Source organism: Notechis scutatus, chromosome 1 (genome assembly GCF_049901735.1).
Source record: "Notechis scutatus isolate UNSWTSFEM ecotype Mainland chromosome 1, rNotScu1.2, whole genome shotgun sequence".
Lineage (NCBI taxonomy): Eukaryota > Metazoa > Chordata > Lepidosauria > Squamata > Elapidae > Notechis > Notechis scutatus.
The window spans coordinates 269,905,776-269,933,245 of NC_142009.1; the positions used below are offsets into that span (position 1 = coordinate 269,905,776).

General features: G+C 40.0%; 2 protein-coding genes across 4 annotated transcripts in view; both read left to right on the forward strand.

Annotated features, from left to right (window-relative positions):
* SLC39A13 (solute carrier family 39 member 13) overlaps positions 1-772 on the forward strand; it is a 27,936-nt gene extending 27,164 nt beyond the window's left edge. For all 3 annotated transcript variants that reach the window (XM_087951412.1, XM_087951411.1, XM_026671200.2), the window contains one exon: positions 1-772. This exon is cut by the window's left edge and continues 1,417 nt beyond it. The gene's annotated coding sequence lies outside the window, so the exon portion shown is untranslated.
* Positions 773-8,632: 7,860 nt separating this feature from the next.
* LOC113414384 (transmembrane protein 178B-like) overlaps positions 8,633-27,470 on the forward strand; it is a 39,138-nt gene continuing 20,300 nt past the window's right edge. The window contains exon 1 of the mRNA XM_026671289.2: positions 8,633-9,129. Coding sequence (XP_026527074.1) covers positions 8,736-9,129 — 394 coding nt within the window. The 5' untranslated portion in view covers positions 8,633-8,735. The remainder of the gene's footprint in view (positions 9,130-27,470) is intronic.

Consider the following 27,470-nt stretch of genomic DNA (forward strand, 5'->3'; position numbering starts at 1 on the left):
GCCTTAAAATCTACATAAATAACAGCTCTGGGGTTTGTTTTTTCCTTCTTGTTACTGTGTTAGCTCACTGAAAGATATTCACGTATTTTGATCAGTTCTTCCATAAAGCAACATTAGATGCAGGTAATCTGTTTTATTGACTCTCCTAATGAAATGTCCTCTCTTTTGATGAATCTGTCTGTCTGAAGAGTTGGTCTCCTCCAACAGTTGCTTCCAGTTGTTCCCAGTACAGAGTGCCAAAAGGGCACCTTTTCCTACTCATCCCTTGTGTGTTTTTTTCCTCTTTTTTTTACACACCCTAGCTAACATTTTCCAAGAAAACATGTTGCCCTTTAAATTCTGACCGGCGTTATTAAGAGTCTCTAGTAGTGCATTCCCAGGATGAGAGAGTACACAGAAGATCATGCAGTTGGAATCAGGGTTAAATCTGGTGTTAGGCTGCAAGCTGCAGCAGGAATTTTCTGCTCACTGTTTAGGAATGCAAAGTGGGTGACATTGACTCATTAATCTTTGAGTTATTGTTGGCTTGCAGCCCAGGCTGCCTGGAGTGAATCTGCAGATACTGGGGAGCATTGCCTGAAGGGGCCAGGCACAGTCCAAAGGAAGAAGTTCCTACTCCAGTTGGAACTAGCTCACAATGCTACAGACAAGCAAGATGGTTAATATTTCTGCAATACTTATCACTTTGGGCGTTATTTAGCACTAGCTTTTGTGCATTCACCTTCTTCTGTTTCACACAGAGGCAATAGAGATTAAATTTTAAAAATCTGAATGCGGCCTCTTATTCATTCGTACGCTTCTATTCTTTCATTGGGCCCTTGCATATATCTCGCTTTTAAATAGGAAGCTGTTGGAACGAAGAAAAAGGTCATATAATTTACCCTTCCCATATAATTTAGCCTTCTGATTATGAGAATTACTGTTTAACATATCTGGAGAAAATCCAGTTGTAGAAGTCCGATGTCTACTAAAGTATGATAGATAAGCCATTGCTCAGGGGAGAATTTGTATCACAATTCATAAAAAGCAGATGATAAGGGAGGGAGAAACCAAGTTGGATCACAAGAATATTTCATCCAGTGAACTTTGAAAGACCCTATCCCAATTATCTATCTTTAGCACCTATATTCTGACTTGTATATCCTGTGGACATACAGACTTCACGTGATCAAGACCAAATAGATCTGTCAACAGCCATTTTTCCTGGATTTATTCCTGAGTCAAGACTCACAGCAGGCAAAATCAGTTACGTGAGTTCATAAAACAAAACCTGCATTTGCCTCTGATCTTCCATTCTTCCCATGGGTTAAACCTTATCCTATTTCTGGTTTTGCAACAGTTTGGACAAAAGTTAAGGAAGAAACCTTTTGCTATGCTTACATTCAAAATCCTACTTATGTTTTATATGGTTTGGACCCCAGGCTCCACCAGATTAAATCTACTCACCTGTGAGTTTCACCAGGAAGAGGAGTGTTGGTGGCCTCAGGAGATTTAGAGGCCCAGAAGCAGGCCTTTGGGATGGCTGGCCATCTCTCTACCCCTTGGGGATCTAATCAGTCTCTCACTGTTAAGTTTTAAGAAGGTGTTGAATACTTGGCTCTTCCTTCCAGCCCTTGAGATATTTATCACAAGGAGAAGACAGGGTCATTCACTTTAAAACTTTTCTTTCATTAAAAGAGAATTAAAAGATACACTTCTGATATGTTGATGTTGAGATTCTGGAAAGAATGCAGAGAACAGCAACAGATGATTAGTAGACTGGAGGCTGAAACATGAAGAACAGTTGCAGGAATTAATATGTCTGGTTTAATGAAAAGAAGAACTAGGGGTGACAGGATAGCAGTGTTCCAATATCTAGGGTGCTGCAACAAAGCAGAGGGAGTCAACCTATTCTCCAAAATACCTGAAGGCAAGACAAGGAGCAATGGATTGGAGATTATCAAAGAGAGATCCAATCTAGAACTAGGGATAAATTTCCTGCTAGTGAGAACAATTAAATCAGTGGAACAACTTGTCTCAGGAAGTTGTGGGTGTTCCAACACTTGAAGAGATTGGACAATTACTTGTTTGAAATGGTATAGGATTTGCTGCCTGGGTAGGGGTTGGACTAGAAAGACCTCCAAGATCCGGTCCAACTCCGTTATTCTGTTATTTTTACTGGTTAAATCAGTTTAATGTGAGCACCTGAGCACTGTGAGAGATTTTTAAGGGAAACAGAATAAAACAGCCATAAAGATAAAGGTGTTTGAGCCTGGCACTGTAGTCCTGCATCTCCAGAAGGATGTTCCAAGGACCATACTGTCAGGTTTCCAAGTGATGAAATACATTTTAAAAAGAAAAGCACAAAATCCATCTTCCAAGACAATTTCTTTTATTTAGGAAAGCATCAAATTGGCAAAGTCCATGGTAATTCCGGATCTGACACAACCCGGAACTACCCCACAATATTAGAAATTAGAAACAACCCCCAAAAATCACATTCTCCAATAAAATGTAATTCAGTGTTGCTTGATGTCATAAATTTCCATTCAAGGGGCCCAAGCACGGACAGCTCGTTTTCCCACGGGAAGAATACCTGGCCTAAACAACTCTATCCCCACTCCTCCCCACTTAGGAATGTGGCAAGCCTGAAACCCTTCCCCCCTCATGACTGCCACAGAGAAAGTAAGAAAAAGAATATATACTGAGCCTAACTAAAATGGCTACACATGCGTCAATTTCGACATATATGTTTGGAGAGACGCCTCTAAGTTAGGAAGGATAATAAATCCAATGACAGAAACCCCTCTGGAGGGAATCTACATTCAGAGGACTAGGGCTACATAGAGAAGAAAAGATGATTTGGGAACAGTCTAGGGATGGGTTGGTAATTGCTACAGATGAAAAACAATTGCAGCTCAACTTGTAGCATAGTATCTCTATCTGCATTCCCTTACAGCGGGGGTGTCAAACCCACGTCATGGCCTCATCCCATGTCGTATCACTTTGCTAAATTGGGCATGGCCAGCACATGATGCACCCGGCCCATGGGCCATGAGTTTGACAGCTGCCTTACAGGAAGGGATGAGAGAAAAGAGGAGGGAGGGAAAGTTACAAGTCCCTCTACTGTTTCATTTTGCATTTATGACCGTCTCTGCAAGCACTTCAAAATGACAAGGTTTTATTGCAGAAGAAAATCAAAGTTCGCAGGATGCCTATTGGCATCAGCGTGGTTTATGGAAACTTCCCTTAATGCTTGGCAGGCTCTCCACCTATAAAATTTATAAAAAAAATTTATAAAATCCACCGGCTTTATAAAATTTAATTTTAAAGCTGCAAAGCAGCTTTTAGTTTTGTCTCGCTTTTGGGGGGGAGGGTCCCAAGTCTGCCTCTTAAGTCTCATAGCCTCTTAGGAAATAAAAATGGCAGGGTACTGTTGCATTGTGCTTTATTTGGAAAAAGTTTGGCTTCCAAACTTTAGGAAAAGAGAAAAATCTTGACAAAGTAACCATCTTAATAATCCTGTGCAATAGCACAAAAATATTTATTCCATTATTTAAAAACCATTGTAGGCAAGATTAATGAAATTAGAAAGCAACGATCCTTTGAGTTCTGGTGAATAGATTAAATTGAAACACAGGAAAACATTGAGAAAATCCTGACAAAAGAGAGCTGAAATGAAGACGGAATCCCAGAAGCCTTAAATCTGCCCTATGGCTGGACTGATTGCTCCTCTTCCCTCTTCCTCATAGCCTCAACCCAGTTCAGCCAAAGTTAGGTAGTCATGGTGTGGATGAGTGAAGTGTCTCTTTGCATTGCTTGTCTTTACTCTAATGGCTTTATTTTGCCCTGAGAAACTATGAATGTTCAGGCAAAGACCAGGTCTATTGCTGCATCCAAGTTGGTATGTTCTCCATATTGGCCAGTGGTCTCATAGATCAGCCAAGGCAAGGTTGCCTGAGCAACGAATCATTTCTCTCATTTTAAAAGCCAGAGTCTCAGTTGAGCTCAATTTTGGAATCTCTTCCAGTAAGAACTGATTAGTCCTTGACTTACACCATTTGTTTCGCGGTATAACTCCCTCAGAGCAAAAGTAATTTATACTCTGCCCTTGCACGTGATTGCAATTTGGGCACTCAGCAGACCTGTTTGCAATGGCGATTGGTTGCAGCATCCTTTGGTCATGTGATTGTTGTGGTTTTTTTCCCCCCAGCCAGTTTCTGACAAAAAAGTATTGATTGGGAATCTAGATTCACTTAGCCACAATGTGATTGGCTTAACAACTACATGGTTTATTTAACAAGAGAGATTCACTTAATGACCAACTAAAATGGTCATAAAGTTGGGTCCAGTAAGGTGATGATTTGCTAGATGATGATTTAACAATGGAAATTCTGGCCCCAGCTGTTGTCATAAGTCAAGGACTATCTACAATGACAAAACAAGCTAAACATTTTATGTTTAGAAAGTGGTGATATTCCCCAGACTCAATATTCTCAGTTATGTTGGAGTGTTGTAGGGAATTGCGGTCCCTCAACATCCATTAATTTTAATTCTTGATTTAACGGAGATGAAGCAAAATAGTATCTGTGGTCAGATAGTGTACATAATTCCAAGCTATCCAGTGGGATTAACTTTATTGGGATTTAACTCTAAAAGAAGCAAGTGGGTCTATTAATAACAACGAAAATCACATGGCTGAAACAGTGGAGATAATCTTTCTACATTTAAAAACTATCGCTTATTTATTGTTTAGTTTTATTTTTTTAAAGAGATCTAGTGAATTTGATTAGAAGTTTTGAGAAATGTATGTAGTTTCCATGTGTTCTTCCATGCAGGATATAAAAAGAGCAGGTTTTGCTAGGTTAAATCCCAAAATTGCAAAGTTCATTGGATGTAATTTAGTTCAAATCTCTCCTGATACAAAAATGGCTCTGCTTCAGAAGAAGCAGGCAATTTGAGATCCTGTAGCTCAGTCCCCTCACCTGCATTCCTACAGTCCTCTCCAATTACACTTGCCAAAAAATTGGTGGCATCTTTTACTGCTATTTTGAGAAACCTTAAAAAAAGAGACTTTTTTTTTAATGAAACGTCTCCAATTTCCCTAGCTTTCATCATATGTGTGCCATGGCCCAATTCACTCTGTATAATGTGTGGCCCTTTTTCCTTAAAAAGGACTTTATTTTACCAATGCGCCACCTTATCTCTGATAGATGGACATCTCACCAAGGATAAACTGACCACTTCCCAAAGCTGCTATTGCTGAGCAGGACACTTTTTTTTTTTTTTTTTTAACCATTTGGACATTTTCTCTTTGGGGTAACTCAGATCTATCTTCTCTTCATTTTCTTCCATTGATTTTATTCCTGCCCTCTAGCTCACTGAAGATCAAATCCATTTAGCTAAATATATTGCTTCTCACTAAAGGCAACCAGATGGTTGAAAACATAGGTTCCTTCTTCTTATTGCTCTCTAGAAACTAGTATTCCTGGGCATTGAGCCTCTAAATGCAGAGAGTCCATGTAGCCAGTATGGCTAATAACCACTTATAGATACATTTGTTGGCAAAGTCTCCAGTTTTTTGTTGCAGAGAGGCAACATAGCAGTCACACAATTGGTGCTATTACAAGTTTTACTGCAGTGGAATCCAGCATAAACCATCCATCTCAATGAGAACAAGGGACCCTGATTGTACATAGCATTTTACGTACTTCTTTTAACCCCCCCCCTTTTTTTTTTTTTTTCTTGCATTCAATGATTGCCTTCCTCTCTTTATTGAAGATTGGGCTAACTATGAGAAAATGCAGAAGATTCAAAATCTGTAAGGACATCCTTTAAAAAAAAATGAAGTAGAACCTCTGGAATTTCAGAATATTTCAAAAATGCATTGTCTGTTTCTTAAGCATTTCTGTTACTGTATGATGTTGCTATTCTATATGACAACAGTTCAAGAAGCTTTTATTGTAAATGCACCCAATAGAATTCATAAGGCTAGCTAATGAAGAGCAATATATAAAGGAATTCTTTCTAACGAGTAGTGGTTGGTATTATTTGCTGCAAGGGTGGTGATGTCTTTTCCCTTTTCAGAATTATAGTGGATTACACTAATTATACAGGGATTATTGTTACAGACGATGCATTTCCACAGAGAATCCAATTTCTGTACTGGAAGGAATGGCCCAGATGAGGCTTGGGGGAAAATTCAGATCAGTAGACGTGGAGTTTATTGATATTTTAGACTTGTGTCTTTAACTTCTTTTAAGTTGTCTATACAGTTGAATGAAATAATTGCCACAGACCCACAATGATCACTGTGAAAATCCAGGACTACAAAAGGCCGATTGCAATTCCTGGAGCTCCTTCCTCATGAAAATAAAAAGACAAAACATCCACTTTTTTGAAGAATTGTCTTTTTAGATTGGTTTTCGTTGACTTAGCAATAGCAATAGCACTTCGACTTATATACTTCATGATGCAGTACAGCCCTCTCTAAGCAGTTTACGGAGTCAGCATATGCCCCTCAACAATCCAGGTCCTTATTTTACCGACTTTGGAAGGGGGAAAGACTGAGTCGACGTTGAGCCAGTGAGGCAAAGGAAACAAAAGGGGAAAGAAAGAAAAACAACGTGATCATTTAAAGGAATGGCAGTGACACCTGGCTAACTTACAGAATCAGTGATAGGAATCAGTGTGAAGATACTGTATGGGGCAGTAAGCGGAGAGGATAAGGCCCTTTTTAAAGTCACTGCAAGATACCAAGATAGTAAACTTTTGTCTGGTTAAAATACTGTTGCCATCACTTAGATATTAAGAGGGAGGGAGAAACCCCTTTCTGTGTACAGCCCCTTTTTGCCATGCCATGTATAATTTCATAATCCCTTATAATATCTCCTTCCTCCTCTCCCTCCTACTCCTGAGTGGAATAACCAAAATGGTCAATCATTTGCAAGGATGCTCCAGGTACCTAGATCTTGGGGGTTTCACCTGCATATGTGCACATATGGACAAACGCATACACACATGAGAGACACTTTTCTTTTTCTCACCCATAGTCTTTTTCCTGCTTTGGAGAGCATCTTTTCCAACGGCTAAAAATCACTGATTTCTTGCTCCATTTTGAGGCCTTTTCCCTGAGAGGAAAAAAGGAAGCAATGACACTTTCATTCCCTAGCCCCTCCCCCAGCAATCAGGAGCGGAGTGCTGTAATCCTGCTGCCATTAAAAGCAGCCGCCGAATTATTTTGACTGTTGAAAGCACCTGTTTGGCAGCATTTTTGGCACATTTCCAAAACTCAAAGCTGCAGCTCAAATTTTAGACACAAGACAGCAGGAGAGTCTGAGGTAACGTGCAGTTCAAAGGCTGAAGGTTGCAGATCCCTGCATTAACCAAATCAGAAAGCCCTGATAATTTTAAGTATTCCCAATTTCCAGCCTTCGGTCCATGTGACGATCCATTTGCTTTTACACAGATGGGGTAATGTCCTCTTCCTATTACTTATAACACTTTGGTGGTATTTAGAGGTTCGGTGTTGCTGCTTCTGTGGTTTGCTCAATCCAAGAAGGACAGTGGAGGAGCTTTTCAGAGTTATACTCCACCCACTCCACCTCTTCTTCAAGTCTCTAAAGCAAAACAATTGGTAGAAGCAATTAGATACAGACTCCAAGATGGAAAATCTAGCCTCTTCCCCCACCATCCACAGTGCTCCAAATTCTTCAGTGACCCAGCCAGAAGAGCTGTTGATGGAGCAGCAAGGACAGACCCAGCTGAGGAATCCAGGAATTGATGCAATCTGTCCCTTCAACCATTTCCACTGGACTTGAGTGCAGTTCCTATTGATAAAAACACCTGCTTTGTTCCCACCTCCCCTATTGCAACTCCCTAATTGCTCTGAAGGACAGCTTTTCTGCTTTCCTCCAAAAGGGCCCTCCTCAAGAAAAATACATGTAAAGGGAGGAGGGTGGATTATTTTGGTTTTTTGTTTTTTTGTTTTGTTAGCCACCGGACGGGATCTTATATGGGAAGACAGAACCCAGCACATGGGACACCAGCAAGATGGTATCAAACAAGCTGAAGGGCAAAGCTGTCCGAAGCTGGCCTTGGTGTTCTTTGCGTACAGTATAGTGAGATGAAGAGAAAGAAGCCATTTTTTAAAAGTCCCCTTCAGAATATTTTCCCATTCAAAACATCCTAGAAGTCTGTGGTACTGATATTCAGGAGTCAAAGTCAGTAGCTTGTAGCAATTCCGATGACGGTGTGTCACACCACACCACTGGGACACACACACACACACACACACACACACACCTACACCATTTCGATTTGAGCAATATGCGTCTAGGACTGAATCCTGTCAGTGATCATGTATGTAAATAAACATTTCAAACATAGAATAAAGGCCACTCGGAGATTTATTAAGCAGAAACTCGCACCTAGGGTTGAAATAGCCTGGATCCGAAATCTACTTTTTTGGGGTGGGAGGGAAGGCGAGGGGGAGGGGGGAATTTCTCCTCCTCTCCCTCCAGCCCGTCCCTGTCTTGCGCAAAAGAAGCCTGGCGCTGGTCCCGTCCCATCCCACCCGGTCCTATAATTTAAGCCGGGGGAATAAAGAAGCCACGAGAGCCTGCAGGGGTGGGTGGGGAGGAACAGGTCCCGTGGCTGACTGGCGCTGTGGCCCCCCGGCCGGGCTGCAGGGGGAGCAGCAGTGGCGGGCGGTGCGACTCGGCGGCGGCGGCGGCGGCCGCGGCGGCACGGGGAAGATGGCGGCCGCGGCTCAGGCGCTGAGCTGCTCGGGGCTGCTGCTGGCCGCCGCCGCCCTGGCCCTGCTGACCGTGGCCATCGGCACCGACTCCTGGTATGAGACCGACGCCCGGCGACACCGGGAGCGCTGCCGGGGTTTCGGCCACAAGCGCAACGCCAATAGCAACGACCCGCCGGGTTCCATGTCAGCGCCCAGCCCGCATCTTCCACTCCGCGCCCGACCGCCTCGGGCCCTGGTGGCCGGCCAGACTCCGCCGTCGGCTCGGCTCCCGGTTGCTGCGGCTGCCCTGGAATCGCAGTGCGGCCGCCGCTTCAACTCCACCGTCTCCGGCTTGTGGCGGCGCTGTCATCGCGCAGGCTTCGAACCCGAGAGCGAGGAGCTTATCCGGAAAGGTGCGGAGGGCAACGAGCGAGCGACGCGCCCCGTTCAGTGGGCAGGTTAGGCAGGCTGAGCGACGGGGCGAGGGCTTTGGGCGCCTTCTAGCTGGACCCTTTCAAGGCGGCCCGGGAATTGTCGCTGGCCAGGGTGCTGAACCGCTGAGGGAGATGCCTCCAAGTATCGCTCTTTGTAGCTTAGCTGTTGAGCTCGGTTGTGGTGTGATAACGACCCTCCCCCAGCCCTTTATTTGGAGGGTACCCTCTTGGTTCCTCCTCCCGCGGTTTATCCTCGAAATATCAGGTTCCCGCGGTCCTGAAGTCTTTTTCTTTCATCACACGGTGGCTAGAAGGATCAAGAAGAGCTGACCGTAGAACTGACTCTTCACAAGTATAGGATTCATTAAAACGGGTCTATTTCCTTAGCTCCGGATTTCTAGTGTTTCAGACTCCGCAGAATTTTCGGTTGCTATGTGCATGCACACCCCTAGCCACCTATAGAGTTGCCATGAACATACAAATAATTACGGTGGTCCTCTGTGCAAATTCTGGTGACTTCAGATGGACCAACTGATTGTGGATAAGATTGGCAAGGTTTTCGGTGATTGCAGCATTTGGGAAAGCACTGCTCGGGCTGGATGGATGGATGATAAGCTGATTTGTTTTTTCATATTTGATCTTTTTCATATGAACACATCCCTTACCAAAACATCTTCCATCTGCTTAGAATTAGGATCCCTTATTTGATTCAGAATAGCCCTGGAAACATTACCCTTCTATTACATCAAAATCAGAGTCTTCTATCATCATATACAGCTAATACACTTATTACTGCATAAACATTATGGAATACACCCCATCTCATCAAATCCCTAGAATACAATCCTGGGCCATCTCTATGTGATTTGGAGGGGAGAGAGAAACTAAATTGTGGAGTCAGAGAGAAATGAAATACAGGAGTTGCAGAAAATGGTAATTGCTTATTGATAGGGACCATTCAGAAAACAATTGCTGAGTGTGGCATGCAGACATCCTGGCATTAGAGAGTTCCCATTGTTTAATCAATTTTAATTAATTCTGGCTCAGATATTTCATAATGAAATAAATCTTTGTGATTATTTTGCTGCAGAATTTTGAGATCAGTCACAGATGGATTCCCTCATGTTTTTAAAATAGTGAGATGTCTGATGTCAGATTACTACCCATTTATTCCTCTGTCCAGGCATTGGCCACTTTGTCCAACATAACTAAGACAGGTGCTTGTGATGTTCTGTATGTAACAGGTTAGTTAGCCTATGCCAGTCTCTTGACTCATGCATATATAGGAATGTGACAATTTGTAGGAGATTAATTTGCCCGACCAGGTGAAGATAGTCTTTCTGCTCAGTAAACACAGAATTTATGTGATGAGATTATTCAAAGAATTCTATCTGCTCTTCTGGTGTTGAACATTCGAACAATAGATCCAAACCCTGAGCAGTTGCTGTATTATACAGTATATATTTTATGATACATAAAAATCATTTGTGATCTGGGAGAAGCTCCAAGGGGTATGGCTAATGATATTGTGACATCACTGACCCAGCTAGGGTGAATTTTTTTATATCTGTTTTCTGTGCTTCTCAGGGCTTAGAAGAGTTCTAAGGGACTATATGACTCATAAGCTTTTGCAAAGCCTTATGGTAGCCACCTTGCTCAATAATCTCCCTCCCACCCTCTCAGAATGGAAAATAAACCCAAACTAGGAAAAGTTTGAGAGGTTTTAGGGATGCAGTGGGTCCCTTAAATCTTTATTCCTAAACTTCTAAAATTACAAGTTTTCCAAAATTGAAATAAGAGTCAGAAATAATATTAATTGTACACCAACTTTGGGGGATTGGAAATTAGGGGCATTGTATTGCAATGGTTCTTCTCCTTCCTCTGGGGCTAGGTCCTGTTGGTGTTAATGGAGGAAAGATTTAACCCTAGATCTGTACTTTGCTCCATGGACTCTCTGCTCTTAGTTAAGATCTACCTGAACCATCCATCAGCATGGGGTTAAATATTGTCAAATACTATGCTAATGAATGACACAATTTCTACCTAGGTTAATCAGATGGTGCAATAAAGGTCTTTATCCAATGTCTGGAGGCTCTGGAAATCTGGATGGGGGAAAATAGGTTTTAATCTTAGTCCGATAATAAAATCAAGTCACTGGGGCTCATTTTTAATATATTTGCTTGTTAATTATGCAAATTTATATGCCCCTCCCATGTCTCTTCCATCAGCCAATGCAAAGATCCCCCTGCTAGAGTTAACATCCTTGTCTTATGTCCTAATGGCAGAACCAAATTTTTAGGCCTTCCAAAAGATCAATACAATTAGGATACCTGGAGCTTCAGGGCACAGCTGTTTTATAGAGCAGACACAGCAACAAGACAGCAAATAACCTAGATCCCATAAAAGAACACTGTTCTACAGAGAAGACCTAGAGTATGCCCCATCCTGCTAGATTTGCTAGAAACTACAAGATACAGGGAGGACCCCAAAATTGTGTTTCAGTGAAAATTGAGGGAGTACAAACCTATGGAGATTTAATTATGGAAACTCTCTATATCCAGGGGACCCTAAAAACCAAAGCCATTGAGTCTTCCTGAGTTAAGATGAAGCCTATTTCTCCCATCCAGACTCTCCTAGTTTCCGGGTACTGTGAGAAAGCATCTTTTGGACAGCCCAAGAAAGAGATGTATAATGAAATATTATCAGCATACTGATGATACCTAATGTTGTGTTGATGCATGACCTAACCCAGCAGTTTCATGTAGATGTTACATAGAAGCGGAGACAGCGTTGAGCCTTGGTATACCTTACAAATCAGAGGTCTAAGACTGTACCTTTTCACCCAACAACTCTGATTGAAACCAACCTCAGACAAAGGAAGAGGACTATTGAAGAACAATGACCCCCATTACCAACTCCCTGAGCTGGGAGTTCAGGGATCAGTGGTATTGAAAGTCACTGATAAATTAAAAAGGGCCAGAACAGAGACACAATCTCTTACCGGAAGTTTTCCACAAGCATAACTAGTATTACCTTGGTGCTATGCTCTATTTATTTATTTTATTTAATTATTTGATTTGTCAATCGCTTACAAGATAATAGGTATAAGTATAAACATGACTAAGAATACAGGAAATAGGTATAAATAAATGGGGACAATAGGACAGGGACGATAGGCACGATTGTGCACTTATGCACATCTCTTATAGACCTCTTAGGAATGGGCTGAGGTCACTAGTGGATAGTTTAAGGTTAAAGGAGTGGGGGTTAGAGGAAGTAACAACAGAGTTAGTCTGGCCTGAACCTACACTGAACTATGTTCAAGTAATCCATTTCCTTCAGGGCCCTCTGATATAGTGAGCTTTTCAACTTTGCAACAACCTTCCTGAAAACGGAGGTTGAAAATGGAATGAAAATTGTTCAAAATTATTAGATTAAGTAATGACCTTTTGAGGAGAAGGAAAACTGTGGTTTCCTTCAAAGCAGGCAACACTGTTCATTCCCACAAGGAGGGACCACTACCAACTAGACCCAATGACATGTTGTCTCCTAGGAGTCTTTAATCAGAAAGGACATGAGGTGGCATGCAGGTGGCAGGGCTCAACTTTCTATGACTCAGGCTCATATAGGTGTTAATCAGTAGTAATGAGTATGTAGAACCCAAAGCCTGCCTCCAAACATGGTCTCTTTGGGCTAGATCACTCCCAATCTGTGAACATAAATGTAACCAGCCACAAAGAAAGGAGGAGAACCACAACACATACTTCTTCCTATTTTCAAACCCCGTAAGGTCCAGGAGAATACCATGATCAATGGTACTAATAGACACTGAAAGATCAAAGGGAGCTCTCTGAGAGGATGTGTTAACCGAAAATTATCAACAAATGTGATCTTTATACTATACATTGGCCTGAGGTCAATTGGCAACTTTAAGACTTGTGGACTTCAATTCTGGGAGTTGAAGTCCACAAGTCTTAAAATTGCCAAGGTTGGAGACCCCTGGTCTAGATAATACTTACTCAAGAGCCCTCAGAAGTTGTAGGCTTATTATCTTCTCAACAACCTTATCAAAAATGGAACATTGGAAATTGGATGAAAATGTTCAGAACCATTGGATTCATCAATGACTTCTTGAAAAGGGTGTGCCTCACCATCTCCTTCAAGGAAATCATAACTGTCCCCTCTCTCAAAGATGAATTTTACACTGCATAGATCCAACCATGTATCATGTCCCCAGACACTTTTAACTAACCCAAAGGCTGGGAATCTAATTAACTAAATGACTGGATTAATAGCCTTATGCCTCCAGTCCATTTTCTCAGAAGTCATAGGACACAATAAGAATGGGAAAATAACTGTTTTGCCACTTTTATTAATTCAAAGTAATTTTAATGATGGGTCTTACATATGCTCAGTTGGATTTACTGTTTGACATTTTTCAATAGTGCTCTAGAACAGGGGTTGCCAACCTTTTGGACCTCAGGGACCACAAAACTCATAATTGTAAATCCCGTGGACCAGAGACCCTGGAAAAATCCCCAAAAAGGTGCAGGAAAATTCCCCACCCCATTTTCCTACCAATCAATCGTTCTTTATTTGGAATCGCAGGATACCGTCTCCAGCTCCGTTGTCAGGGGGAGAGAGAGAGAGAGAGACCTTTGGCTTCATGCAAGGAAAGCAGCAGAAGCAGCAGAAGTCTTTCTTTCTCTCCCCCCAAACTCCGCCAGAAATGACACTTTGTTGGCACAGCCTCTTGGAGCAGGATGCCTTGCAGGGTCCCAAAGACTCATTTCTGGAGGAGTTTGGGGGAGAGAAAGAAAGACTGTTTCTGCTTTCCTTGCGTGCAACCAAAAGCAGAAGAAGAAAGAAGTGAAAAGAAACAGCCCGGTGGCCAGGCCAGGTGCATGGGGCAAGTCCCCCCCGCCCTTTCCCACTTCCCCTCACTACCTTGTGTTGTTCGCAATGCAAGCGACGCAAGCCTTGTATTCCCATGGGCCATGTGGGTGGCACAGTCTTGTGTTCCCACACAGCCTGGATTAATTGCTTTGGGGGGTGCTTTGGGGGTGACATTTCTCTGCGGACCACCAAAATTTTCTCACGGACCACCAGTGGTCCCCGGCCCACTGGTTGGCAACCACTGCTCTAGGAATCTAGGAATTTGGTGTTCATCTTCCAATATCCCAAGAAAAACTAAATATTCCCACAGGATTGAAGAGGGGAACTCCAAATAATAATTCCCAAATCTGGGAATATTACAACTTTAATTTTGGATGGGATAACACTCCTCCAATGTGCTGGTATGCAATTTGGGAAGTCTGTTAGATTTTGTTATCTTGTTCGAAGAGCAAATCCATTCTATGCACCAATCCATTCTATGTACAAATTCCACCCTTTCCTAGTTTAGGAGTCTCTACTGAGGGTTACTCTCATTTCTACTATCGTTATACTTGTACATAATGCTGCCCTTAAATACTTTCTAGAAGTTACATTTGGTGAAGAATGGAGCGTCTAGATAGTCATGTGTGTGTCTTTGATTGTGTGTATTAATTAATTAACTCTGGTATTCCCATCTGGTATACTCATCACTTTGTCAACTGTAGTGATATATGCCATTCAAGGTACTGTTACTGTCTATAAAATCTGTCATGCCACAGATTGAACTTCCACCTACCCCCATGACTTATCTCATGAAATCTGATTGGGTAGACATACTTTGTGTCCTTTCTTTGAAGAAATGCCATGTGAGGCACCTGTTCTTTGAAATAGCACACTCCTCAAGATTCAGATGTTTCCAGTTTGGTTAGCCAAACTGGCTGAAAAATCTGTCTTTGTAAAGCCCTGAAAAATCTGTCTTTCTACTGAGCATTGTGCTAGGGTGTTGGGTGAGTCCATTCTGCAACGGTTTGGGATTATGAATATGTTTGTGGTTTGGCCTTTGTTGTATTCTACTTGTGGTGCTATGCCTTTTATTGTGTTACTGTTGTGGATAATTTTTTTCCTCTTTGCTTTAGGGGCCAAGAGTCACAATTGCAAGTTGAGTGGCTATATACAGTATAAGTCACATAGGTAATTAAATAAATGAATGGCCTGCCCACTTTCAGGCCCTGTTGGGGGCCAGTGAAGGGGTTCTTGAGCTTCATGGTCTAGCTCTAAGGAGTAATCCCAATTATGATAGCCATTATTGATTTTTAAATCCAGATGCAGCTGTAGGCCTTTTCCAGAGGACTAAGTAGTAGAAACTTAAACAGACCATTTTTGATGTATCATCTGGCATTTATTACTAAGTGATTTGGTTCTAACTGTTAAATAGTAATGGATGTTTCTACTGTCTACTTTCTTCTTTTAATTTTTGAATTTTAATGTTTTTGCTATCTAATCTTACTATAAAAAAAGAATATTTTTTTTCTCTATCCCGATATTTTTGACATGCCCCCAACAGCTTTTTATGAAGCACGGCTATTGCCTTGTGCTACTCCAAGGAGATAACAGTTATCTTCATATATATTTTTTGTAAATTTTATTTGAGTTTCCACAAAAACAACAACAAATAAAACATCTTTTTTGAAAGTAGCGTAATCCCGGGTTACATTTCTTCGTACAGACACAAATTCAATTTCATGCTCATTTTTATGTTCTATTCCATATCTTATTACTGTTTTACATTTTCTGCATAGCTTCTCCCCTCCTTTAATTTTCTCAATTTTATTTTAATTATCTCATCTCAATTCAAATCATTATATTTATATTTTTTGTCTGTCCTGTTTCAATTATCTATTATCTTTTCTCATTAAACAAAGTTTCTCCTGTAGTTACTGATTGGAGTATGACGCCTTTATATCTTTTAAGTTTATCCATTTAACTCTTATTTAGGCTTCAATATATACCCTAAAGTTATAACATTCAATATAATACATAACTTTCATTCAGATTCTGCTTGGTACATTCTTAAAATAAACACTATATTCTTAAAAAAAGAAAAAAATATAAATATATGTAATTAAAACAACACATTCCATTCCAATTCAATTCTATCATTAATATTAATATTCATTAAAATCTTAACTTCTTTAACATTACTTTTCAATTAAATATCATACTTCTATGGGAACAATTATAAGCTTTCCATAATTAATTCCCCCCCCCCTCTTCACTTATATTTTATAAAACATTAACTAATTAAAATGTTCCTGTCCCTTCCTAATTCAATTTTCTCATTTATTTTATTTCACTTATTTTATTCACAAACATTTCACTAAATTACACTATTTTATCCCTCATTTTAATCATACATTGTTTCCAATTTTCTAAAGTTATTTCTATTATTAAAATAACAATACAATCTTATGTACCTTTACAGAATCCCTTTTTCAGTTAAATTTTCACCCATTATCTCTAAATAGGTCCTGTTTCTCTATATCTTGTTCCGGTCCTTTGTAACTTCTTTTCCTTTCCTTCTTCCCTCTCTTCTTCTCTCTCCCCTTTTTACCCCCTTGTCTCTCTACCTCTATTTCTCTCTTCTGTATTCCCCTTTTCTGTTGCTTTCCAGTATTATACTTATTTTTTGAATTATTTTTCTTTTCTTTGGTTGTTTTTTTAAGTCTTAAATTCTCCATTCTCTTAATTACTTGTTAATTAAAGATGGCTTCTTCTTTGTCCCAGTCTTCTTGTTTTGCAGACGTTTCTTGTTGTTTCTCATAGTTCCAAATCTCCATTTCTAAGAATTGAAAAATGAAGCCAAAAGAACCCCTCCCTTCTTGTGCATCTTCTTTATACTTTTTAAGTTCCATTTTCAATTCATCCAGAAGTAGTGCCATTGTATAAATTTTTAAACAACCACCCGATTGATTTTAGTCATTCAAATGCAATAACCAAGAATCCAAAGATCACCAAGTAATCCAAATACATGCAAGCTGTTTCTTTTTGCTCTTTTTTTTTCACTTTCTCTTCCTGGGGTTCTACTGTTTAGTTACAAAGTTTCAGTTAAAATGTATCTTTTGGAAGTCTTGTTGAAATTTTACTGTAGATTCTTTTTAATTCCAGGCAGTCTCCTCCCTGTTTCCAGATCCTGCCCTTTTATTCTTTTTCTCTCCCTTCCTGCTTATGAAAAAAAAATTTAGTGTCCAGAAATCTTTATTATCCCTTTGACATTTTGTTTTATTTTCAGCTTAATTGCCTGTTGATGTCAAAGCGGATTTTTCCGATTTCTTATTTAAGTCTCTTAGTTGTCAGTATAGGGAAAGGGAAAGAAGGGGGAAAAAACCCCAAACCTTTCCCTTTTCACTTTCCTTCGCTGCTTCCGACTCTTCTTTGGGAGCAATATTATTTTTTTGTAATTTTAAATTCCAGGGTACCTTAGTTGTTGCTTTTGCAATTTAACCCGGTCAGCCAAAACTTTCACTTCTTATCTTCCTCCTGCACATTTTTTTCCGGTCGAGTTCTTCTTTGAGGTGGCCATTTCTGACCACCGCTGCAACCGCCTTTGGGAAAGGGAGTAATGGCCAGCTGAGGAGGAGAGATGCAGCTCTCCTCAACCCTGCTGGCAGTCTCCCCCCTCTTCACCACCTCTACGGGGTGGCTTAGCCTCGAAACCAGCCAGCTTGGGGCGCTCCAGCGGCGAGCCCGGACCGAAACCACGCACGATCGTGGATTTCTGTCTGTCGCCGAAGGAACTCAAACCGGAAGACCAATTATCTTCATTTTTCTACATCACTGACTAAGGAGCCAAAGGCTGAGACTGTTGAGCTTCTTATGATAATCACTGAATCACACAGTTTTTCCAAAGGATATCCTTCAGGTAAAACAGTTGTGGAAATTGCAAAAATAATGGATTGGTTACGATAAATATAACAATATGTTATTCTGATATAAATGGCATCAGAAATTTCATTTGATCGCCTTACTTTTCTGAAAAGTGCAACATCTACAGCTTACAGATAAGGAGAATGAGTAATTCTTCTGCTTTCTAAAAATATATCTTGCTCTTCAGCATTACTACAGGTTGTCCTTGATTTACGACCTCTATTGGGACCATAACTTCCATCACTAAGTGATGCAGTTGAGAAGAGAGTCATGCCTGATTTTACTACCCATTTTGCCAGTCATTAAGCAAATCTGGCCTCCTCCATTGACTTTGCTTGTTGGAAGACTCCTGGGAATGGGAATGGGACAACTTGCCACAGCCAACTTGCTGTGGCCAACTCACTGCAGAACAACTTGTAATGGCCAACTCACTGTGGGACAATTGAACAATTCCATTTAATTATTTAAAATAAATTAAAAAAATATTTTAATGTTTGACATTGACATTTCATTCTGTCCCTCCTTTTGCATGCTTTCCTTAAAGATTCTATCCCACCCTTTCTTTGATATTAGTGTAGCTCTTGTCCCGCAGTGAGTTGTCCTGTGGTGAGCTGGTCATGGCAAGTTGTCCTGCAGTGAGTTGGCCACAGCAAGTTGGCTGCAGAGAGTTGGCCTTGGTGAGTTGGCTGTGGCAAAGTTGGCCATGGCGAGCTGTCCATGGCAAATTGTCATAGACCCCCTGGGAACATCACCAGTGGTGATCACATGACCCTGTTATGCTGCAACTATTGTAAATGGAGGCCAGTTTGCCATGCGCCCAAATTTTGAACACAGGTTCACAGGGAAGCTGCAATGATTAGAAGCTCAGAACTATTGTGAGTCATATTTATGTCTTGTCATAACCTCAAATGGTTGTTAAAGGAATGGCCATAAGTAGAGAACTACCTGTATGTATAATAGCTAAAAACACATTTGAAATAATAATTACAGAAATAATTAATTTAGACAACAATTATGGACAAAGCACATACATGGCTGCATACTTATTGTCAGTATTGTCTATTGTCTATTTGTCTTATTGTCTATTTGTTACAGCCATTTGTTTGGTGACCATCAGAAGTTGAAACCACTTAAAAAAGTCCTCTAATTCAGCTTGCCTATTGCTTCACAAAAGGGACATGGTGGCTCAGTGGATAAGACCCTGAGCTTGTTGATCAGAAATGTCAGCAGTTCGGCGGTTCGAATCCCTAGCACTGTGTAATGGACTGAGCTCCTGTTACTTGTTCTACCTTCTACCAACCTAGCAGTTCAAAAGCATGTAAAAATGCAAGTAGAAAAATAGGGACCACTTTGGTGGGAAGGAAACAGCGTTCCATGCGCCTTCAGCATTTAATCATGCTGGCCACATGACCATGGAGACGTCTTCAGACAGCGCTGGCTCTTCAGCTTTGTAATGGAGATAAGCACCACCCCCTAGAACCGGAAATGACTAATGTATGTGTGAGGGGAACCTTTACCTTTATTGCTTCGCTGGCAGAATAATTAATGCCACTGGACTTCCTGCAGAACACTCAGCCACTAGGGCCATTCCACAGGAGTGGAAGAGGAAATTGAGGTGCGCTGGGACCATTGTTGGAGAGGGTGTCATTCTCTCTGAGATTGATGTAGAACGAGCTTCTAATATGGCACCAACGAAAGAGCAGAACTAAGTATGATTACATTCTACCATAGAATCTCCTGCAGGAGATTTGGTAAGATTTAGTTTGATAAGCTTCTCCAAAGATAGCAATAGCACTTAGACTTATATGCCAGGACAAGTCCTTGCAGATGTCTTGGTACAATTTCAGAAATGGGTTGCCCTTGCTTCATTCTTCCTAGGGTTGAAAAAGAGAGGCTGATCTGGGGCCAACCAGCTGGCTTTGGGCCTAAAGTGGGACTAGAATGCCTGGGCTTTCCTTTGCTTTCCCTTAAATTTGTAATTGGCACCCCAACCCCAATGCATCTCTAGAATCCCTTCTCAAAACTCATCCCTTTAGATCTATCCATCTGAAAACAAATACGTCAGTATTTGACAGAATATCCTGTATTCCACAAGTTATTCCTGCCTCCATTTTCCCTTTCCTGTTCCTGTCTGCTTGTGGTTTTTTGATTGTTTGTGCTTTGGGAAAGGGATTTGTCAAACACTGCCTTTGTTAAGCCCTGTGGCGCTAAATAATGTTGAGATTTTCCTGTTCCTATCTTTGTAATGAAAGTAAAGCTGCAGTATTCTGTTTCCAGAATCTATTATAAAACCATCGGCTGCTCTCCTGCATTTAATCCTCACCCATACAGTATGTATCTTCTGCCTTTATTAAGTTTCCATGATGATTTTATCCACTGAAAGGCAATTCATTTATTTTATTTTATTAATTGATTTCCTCCTGCATAATATTTTATTCTCACTGAGAGGCCCTCCTCCCTTCTAGCTAAAAAGCTTTCTTGTCCACCAATGATCTCAAGGAATTTAAAACCAATTCTTTTGGTTGCTCTCTCTCTCCACTGTGACTATGCCAAAGCTAATGCACATATTGGATATAATAAAGTTAAAATCCAATAATCACTTTAGGTGTGTATAAACCTATTAAATCCAGAATCTTAAGCTTAACTCTATTTGGGATTGTGACTTCCCTTCTGTGTAATAGATTTTGAAGACTGCCAGCCTACAAGGCTAGCAATTCCTCCCAATCAAATATCACATCACTTTAGCCATTGCAGCTTTTGGGCAAGAGGAGAATGTATGGACCCATGTCCACAGCAAGTACAGCAGAGTCTTGATCTCACAATTTGTATCTGGTCTCTTGGCTACAGCTTTTTCTTTATACTTTCCCAGCTTAATCTTTTAAGAAACAGCCCTGACCACAATACATTGCTCCCAGTAGGCATACAGGAAGCAGTTTCCTGAGTGACATGAAATAAACCAGCTTCTGCTGGTTAAAGGCAAATTTTTAAAATATGGCAGTGTGCTTCACAACTCAAAAGAGTTAATTTTTAAATTAAAAACTACTGTTTTTAATTTTTAAATTAAAAATTAGCACAAGGAAGCCCCAGAACTGAGGATGGTTTCTTAGATGTAGCTCCCAGAACCCTCTGGTAGTTACTACCACTTTGCACTTTTTAACAGAATCCTGTTGGATTGGAATAGCATAGTGGTCCCAGTGAATGAATGAATGAATGAGTAAGTGAATGAATGAATGAATGAATGAATGAATGAATGAATGAATGAATGAAAACAGGACAGGAGGAGAAAAACATTAAACACGTGGGAAGAATACAAGTAGTATTCTTGACTTACAATGTGGTGATTGTTCAAAGTTACAACAGCACTGAAAAAATTGACTTATGACCATGCTGCACACTTATGACCATTGAAGCATCTCCATGGTCACATAATTAAAATTTGGATAATTGCAATTGGCATATATTTATGACCATTGCTCTGTCTCGGGGTCATACAATACATATACGAATTAATAATACGAATACAGCTCATCAGTCTGGAACCCACATTATGTATCTGATATTAGCACAGTTGAGAAAGTCCAGAAATATTTCACAAGAAGAGTTCTCCACTCCTCTACTCGTTGTAGAATACCTTATGCCACCAGACTTGAAATTCTAGACCTAGAAAACCTTGAATTACACCGTCTTCGGTCTGATCTAAGTTTGGTATATAAAATCATACATTGCAATGTCCTACCTGTCAATGAATACTTCAGCTTCAACCATAACAAACAAGAGCACACAATAGATACAAACTCAAGGTTAACCGCACCAAACTTGATTGCAGGAAATACGACTTCAGCAACAGAGTGGTCAATGTCTGGAATACTCTACCTGACTCTGTGGTTTCTTCCCCAAACCCCAAAAACTTTAACCTTAGACTGTCTACTATTGACCTCACCCCTTTCCTAAGAGGTCTCTAGGGGGCGTGCATAAGCACACCAATGTCCCTACTGTCCCTGTCCTATTGTTTCTTTTGTTCTTCTTATATGTACCCATTTCATGTATTCATAACTATGTATATACTTATACCTATTATCTTGTAAGCGATTGACAAATCAAATAAATAAAAAATAAATGTAATCTTTCCAACTGACTTCCAACAAGCCATTTAAGTGAGGGATGCCAGATACATCCTTGCTATATACAGAGTCCTATTTGCCTTAATTGATTAACTTAATATGATTCACTTAACAATTCAGTGATTCACTTAACAACTGTGGCACAAAAGGTCATAAAAAGAGGTGTAACTCACTTAATATCTGTCTTGCTTAGCAATGGAAATTTTGAGCTTAATTGTGGTCATAATTTGAGGACTACCTGTATTCATTCAACTTAATTGCATTTCAATTTTAAAATTAATCAGTTTTAGTCTTTCTCTCTCTTTCTCACATAGAAACAAACTCTGCCCTGCCACTTGCCATTCAAATGCTAAATCTGACTCTTGGGTCAAAAAGATCACAGTTCTTCGACAGGTATCAATTTGATAAATACAGATTTAATGTTAAGAGGCAAGCTAAGGTAAAACAAATGACCAAGGGAAGAACATTTCTGGGTCAGGATTCATCATTAATAATTTCCACATTCCAAGTGTTTGATGTAAATGAAGTGACATCCCTTCACACACATCAGTGTAGGTATCAGCCTGATAAAGAAATTGAAAGACACATGATATTTATAATGTATGGTATACATTGAGCAAGAATGGTTTTCAGTTGAGTGGACTGGTTTTGCTTTCCTGATAGGTTTGGTGAACAGCATTGATTAATCCATGTCTTGTTGTGATAAGATAATGCAGTTGTGAAGTATCCTCTTTGTGTTCTGGGAATATTATATTTATTTTTAGCTCCAGGTTCCTATGGGTAATGATCTTACCAAGCATTAAAAAAACCACAGACAGAGCCATCTCATATGTGCTACTGTCATTTTAGTATCAGCATTTCTGCTATAGTTACAGATCTAGAATTGAATTCATAAGGCACTGATTCCCAGCTTTTATTTTACACACATATCATGGTGTCATCACTGGAAGGTTTATAAAGATAAAGGTTTCCCCTCTCCAGTCATTTTGGGGTGGTGTTCATCTCTGTTTCTTAGCTGAGGGAGCCAGCATTGTCTGAACACACTACCTTGGTTTTGTGGCCAGCATGACTACATGCTGAGGCACATAGAAAGTATTACCTTCCTCCCAAAGTGGTACCTATTTATCTACTTGCATTTGCATGATTTCAAACTGCTGGTAGGCAGGAGCTGAGGCAAGTACTGGGGTTCATACTATCATATAGCACTTGGGTCTTGAACTCGGGCTCACAAGCTCACATTTTTAACCACTTGAGCCACTGCCCTCCCCCACTATAAGGTTTAAGGCCTATCATATAAATTTGATACATAATAAATAATAGATATACCTCAAGAGTTAATATTGCAGATAACACCTATGTTATCTCCAATATTCCCAACAGCACCTGCAGATTGTCCCCAGTTAAGCAGTAAAAGAAATACCAATTTAAAAAAAAGAAAAAAAATAGCAGAAACAATGGCAAGTTGCTAAACGTCATGACAGATCGGTGGATCCACCTAAAACCCCTCAGACTTTTGAATAAGAAAACTCCCAAGATATTGATAATTTTTGATACTTATTTTTATTTTGAATGTGCAATAGGGACCACCAGAGCACTGATCCAGTGGTCCTTGGATCAGAAATAGGAAATTGTGATTTTTAAGGGTAAAACTGTCCTCAGACAAGATGATGTCCTGAGTGTGTCACATCTGAGAGCAAATTACTCAGTTACCAGGTACCAGAAGCACTGAAGACACTTGAAAAACTCAACAGAGAATGACTGCAATTCAGGACCAAATATGCAGAGAAGAAAAGTTATACAGTTATATTTATGTTTTGAGGTCCTGGATTAGAAGCACTGAAGACACTTGAAAAACTCAACAGAGAACCAGAAGCACTGAAGACACTTGAAAAACTCAACAGAGAACCAGAAGCACTGAAGACACTTGAAAAACTCAACAGAGAATGACTGCAATTCAGGACCAAATATGCAGAGAAGAAAAGTTATACAGTTATATTTATGTTTTGAGGTCCTGGATCCTCTGATTTTGTTGAAGTCAATCAAAAAAGAGCACCAGAGCAGAGAATTGTTTTCCTTTAAAACACAAAATGTGCTTCCGCTTTTATCCAGAACTTGTAATTTGAACAAGCCTTACCGGGCTGCTGGTTGCTGGGCGCCGCCATCTTTTTGGTAAAAAAGCAATTTTTCATCAAAAAGATGGCGGCGCTAGCGTTGGTGAGCTTTTCCGGGTAGAAAGCCATTTCTACCCGAAAAAGCTCACCAGAAGCGTAGCGCCGCTTATTTGACGAAAATCACTTCCGTGACGTCACCGGAAGTGATTTTTCAAAAAGATGGCGCCGGTGCGAACCAGCTGCGCCCAGCTGACGCCGGAACCAGGCGCAAGGCCGAAAAGGTTGGGGATCCCTGCTATAGCATATCAGTTCTGTTAATGAATTCCTCTGGAACTTGTGGCAAGACATTTTATTTTCAACTTGTTTGTTTGCAAAATGAGGAGAAATGCATTTGTTTTGAAACCTAGGGTGAAGAAAAGAGTTAATTGCATTAACCCAATTTTATTTATTTTTTATTTTATTTATTTTTATTTATTTAATTCTTTTATTTTTCTTATATGTAACCATTTCATGTATTCACAACTATGTATACATTTATACTTATTATCTTGTAAACAATTGGCAAATCAAATAAATAAATAAATAAATAAATAAAGACTGTCACAAGATTTATTACTTCTCTTTGCACAGATGGGGAAGGAACAAATTATAAAATTGTACCTAACTGTAGAAATCTGGCTAATCTCTCTATAGTACACAAGCACCATGTCAGAATTGTAAAGAAGTTTCAGAAATATAACTAAAACAAAGAGATTATAGCAGAGGTGATATTTATTTATTTATTTTATTTTATTTTATTTTATTTGGTTTGTCAATTGCTTACAAGATAATAGGTGTAAGTAAAAACATAGTTATGAATACATGGATACATATAAGAAAAATAAAAGAAACAATACGACAGGGACAGTAGGCACATTGGTGCGCTTATGCACGCCCCCTACAGACCTCTTAGGAAAGGGGTGAGGTCAATAGTAGAAAGTCTAAGGTTAAAGTTTTTGGGGTTTGGGGAAGAAACTACAGAGTCAGATAGAGTATTCCAGACATTGACCACTCTGTTGCTGAAGTCGTATTTCCTGCAATCAAGTTTGGTGCGATTAACCTTGAGTTTGTATCTATTGTTTCCTCTTGTATTGTTATGGTTGAAGCTGAAGTATTCATTGACAGGTAAGTTATTGCAATGTATGATTTTATATACCATACTTAGATCAGACTGAAGGCAGTGTAGTTCTAGGTTTTCTAGGTCTAGAATTTCAAGTCTGGTGGCAACGAGTAGAGGAGTGGAGAACTCTTCTTGTGAAATATTTCTGGACTTTCTCAACTATGTTAATATCAGATACGTAATGTGGGTTCCAGACTGATGAGCTGTATTTGAGTATTGGTCTAGCAAATGTTTTGTATGCTCTAGTTAGTAGTGTAATATTACCAGAGAAAAAGCTACATAAGATTAGGTTAACAACTCTTAATGACTTTTTGGCTATGTAGTTACAGTGGGATCTAGCACTTAGATCATTAGAGATGAGTACTCAGAGATGAGTTATAATGAGTTATGAGATAATCATTAGAGATGAGTATCCAGCAGGTTCTGATCAGTTCTGTAGAACTGGTGGTGGAAATTTTGAATAGTTCAGAGAAATGGCAAATACCACCTCTGACTGGAGATTTTACAGTATCCTTCCCCTGCCACACCCACCAAGCCACGCCCACAGAACTGGTAGTAAAAAACAATTGAATCCCACCACTGGATTATAGGCATTAGTTAAATAGCAGAGGGGAATCCTTAGGGGGATGAAGGCGATAAAGGAAGGGCATGACATCATTACACAAATGTTGTGACTTAAGTCCATGAGTCAAACATATGATGTTGTCAGCATGCCTGTGACACCACTTTGGCAGAGCTGAGGACCACAATACTGAAATAGTATTTTTTAAAAGAAATCAAATATAGAAAATATTCAACAAACTATATAGGAGTCTTCTTTAAGCTACGAGAAAATAACAAAAAAAAAAGGCATGATAGGAAGAGCCCTAATTCTAAAAAAAATCTAACAACAGGATGATTTCAGAAACTGAGAACATGTTTTTTTTTTTAATAAGCAGAATCTGGGCAGCTAGCAATCCAGGATGCTTTAATTTGGATCCCTGCACTCAAAGACTCAATAGTACAGCCTTTTCTAACTCTAATTCTAATTGGATTCCAGCCTGATGAGACTGAGGCTTATAGCTGTGTGTTGGGGCTGCATTACATGGGTATAGAATGGGCTACAGTCTTACTACCTTTCTGATGCTGAAGTATATCTGCATACTACTAAAACTCTTGGGTCTATCATCTTCCAGTGGCAGAAGTGATGCGTCGTAGGGCAGAACTTTTTCTGCAAAGGCAACTTAAGTGGGCTAACTTACACAATGTCATCCAAAATCTGGGACCCCTGACTGCCATGGAATTGAAATTTGGCAAATTTTATAAAATGTTTTATGACATAAAAATTAGCGTTAAGCATTTTGTGACTTGACGGAAAATTTCATAAAACATTTTCTGTGATCAACTGCCAGGTTGGGCTACTTTCAGGGCAGATGCATTTCTCCCTGAATTTTTAAGAACTTTTACAGTACTTGAGAAATTCTGCTATTGTTAAAACCACTGAGTAATCCCGTGAAGAAATATCTCTGAAACAATTTAACAGATTGTGAGTTATCTAGCTTAATAAAAATGCATTATCATCACCACTACATCCAAAATTTAATCACATTTGGAAAGGTCACTTATTTCACATATAAAATACCTATTTTCTGTCCTAATTTCCCTTTGTAAAAAGCCAGCAAAGATTAATTTTTAGACCTTTAAAGAAAGAGACTAATGCAATGATGCCGTTTACTGATTTTCATTGTTCTCGTACAACTGAGAAAAGCAATACTGTTGGTCTAATGTTTGTTAAACAGATATTTTTCTACATTTGCAAAGACTACATTAGATTTGATATCTCATGATTCAAATAAGTTAGACCAGGGTGGGCAAACTACGGCCCACGGGCCACATCCGGCCGTTGGTCTGTCCAATGCGGCCCGCCCCTGAAAAAAATCGCTGCCATTGGTCTGTCCAATCTGGCCCACCCTGAAAAATCGCTGGGCATGGCGTATTGCCCTGTGCCGCGTGGCCCCCAAAGCTGCAAAACAGTGCGGAGTGCGATCTAGGGGTAGGAAAGAAAAGAAATTTGCAAAGGCCTCGGCTGGGAGTTCGAAATCACCTTCAAGTGCGACCTCTCCGAAGGTGAGTCCCCGCCGATCCCCCTTT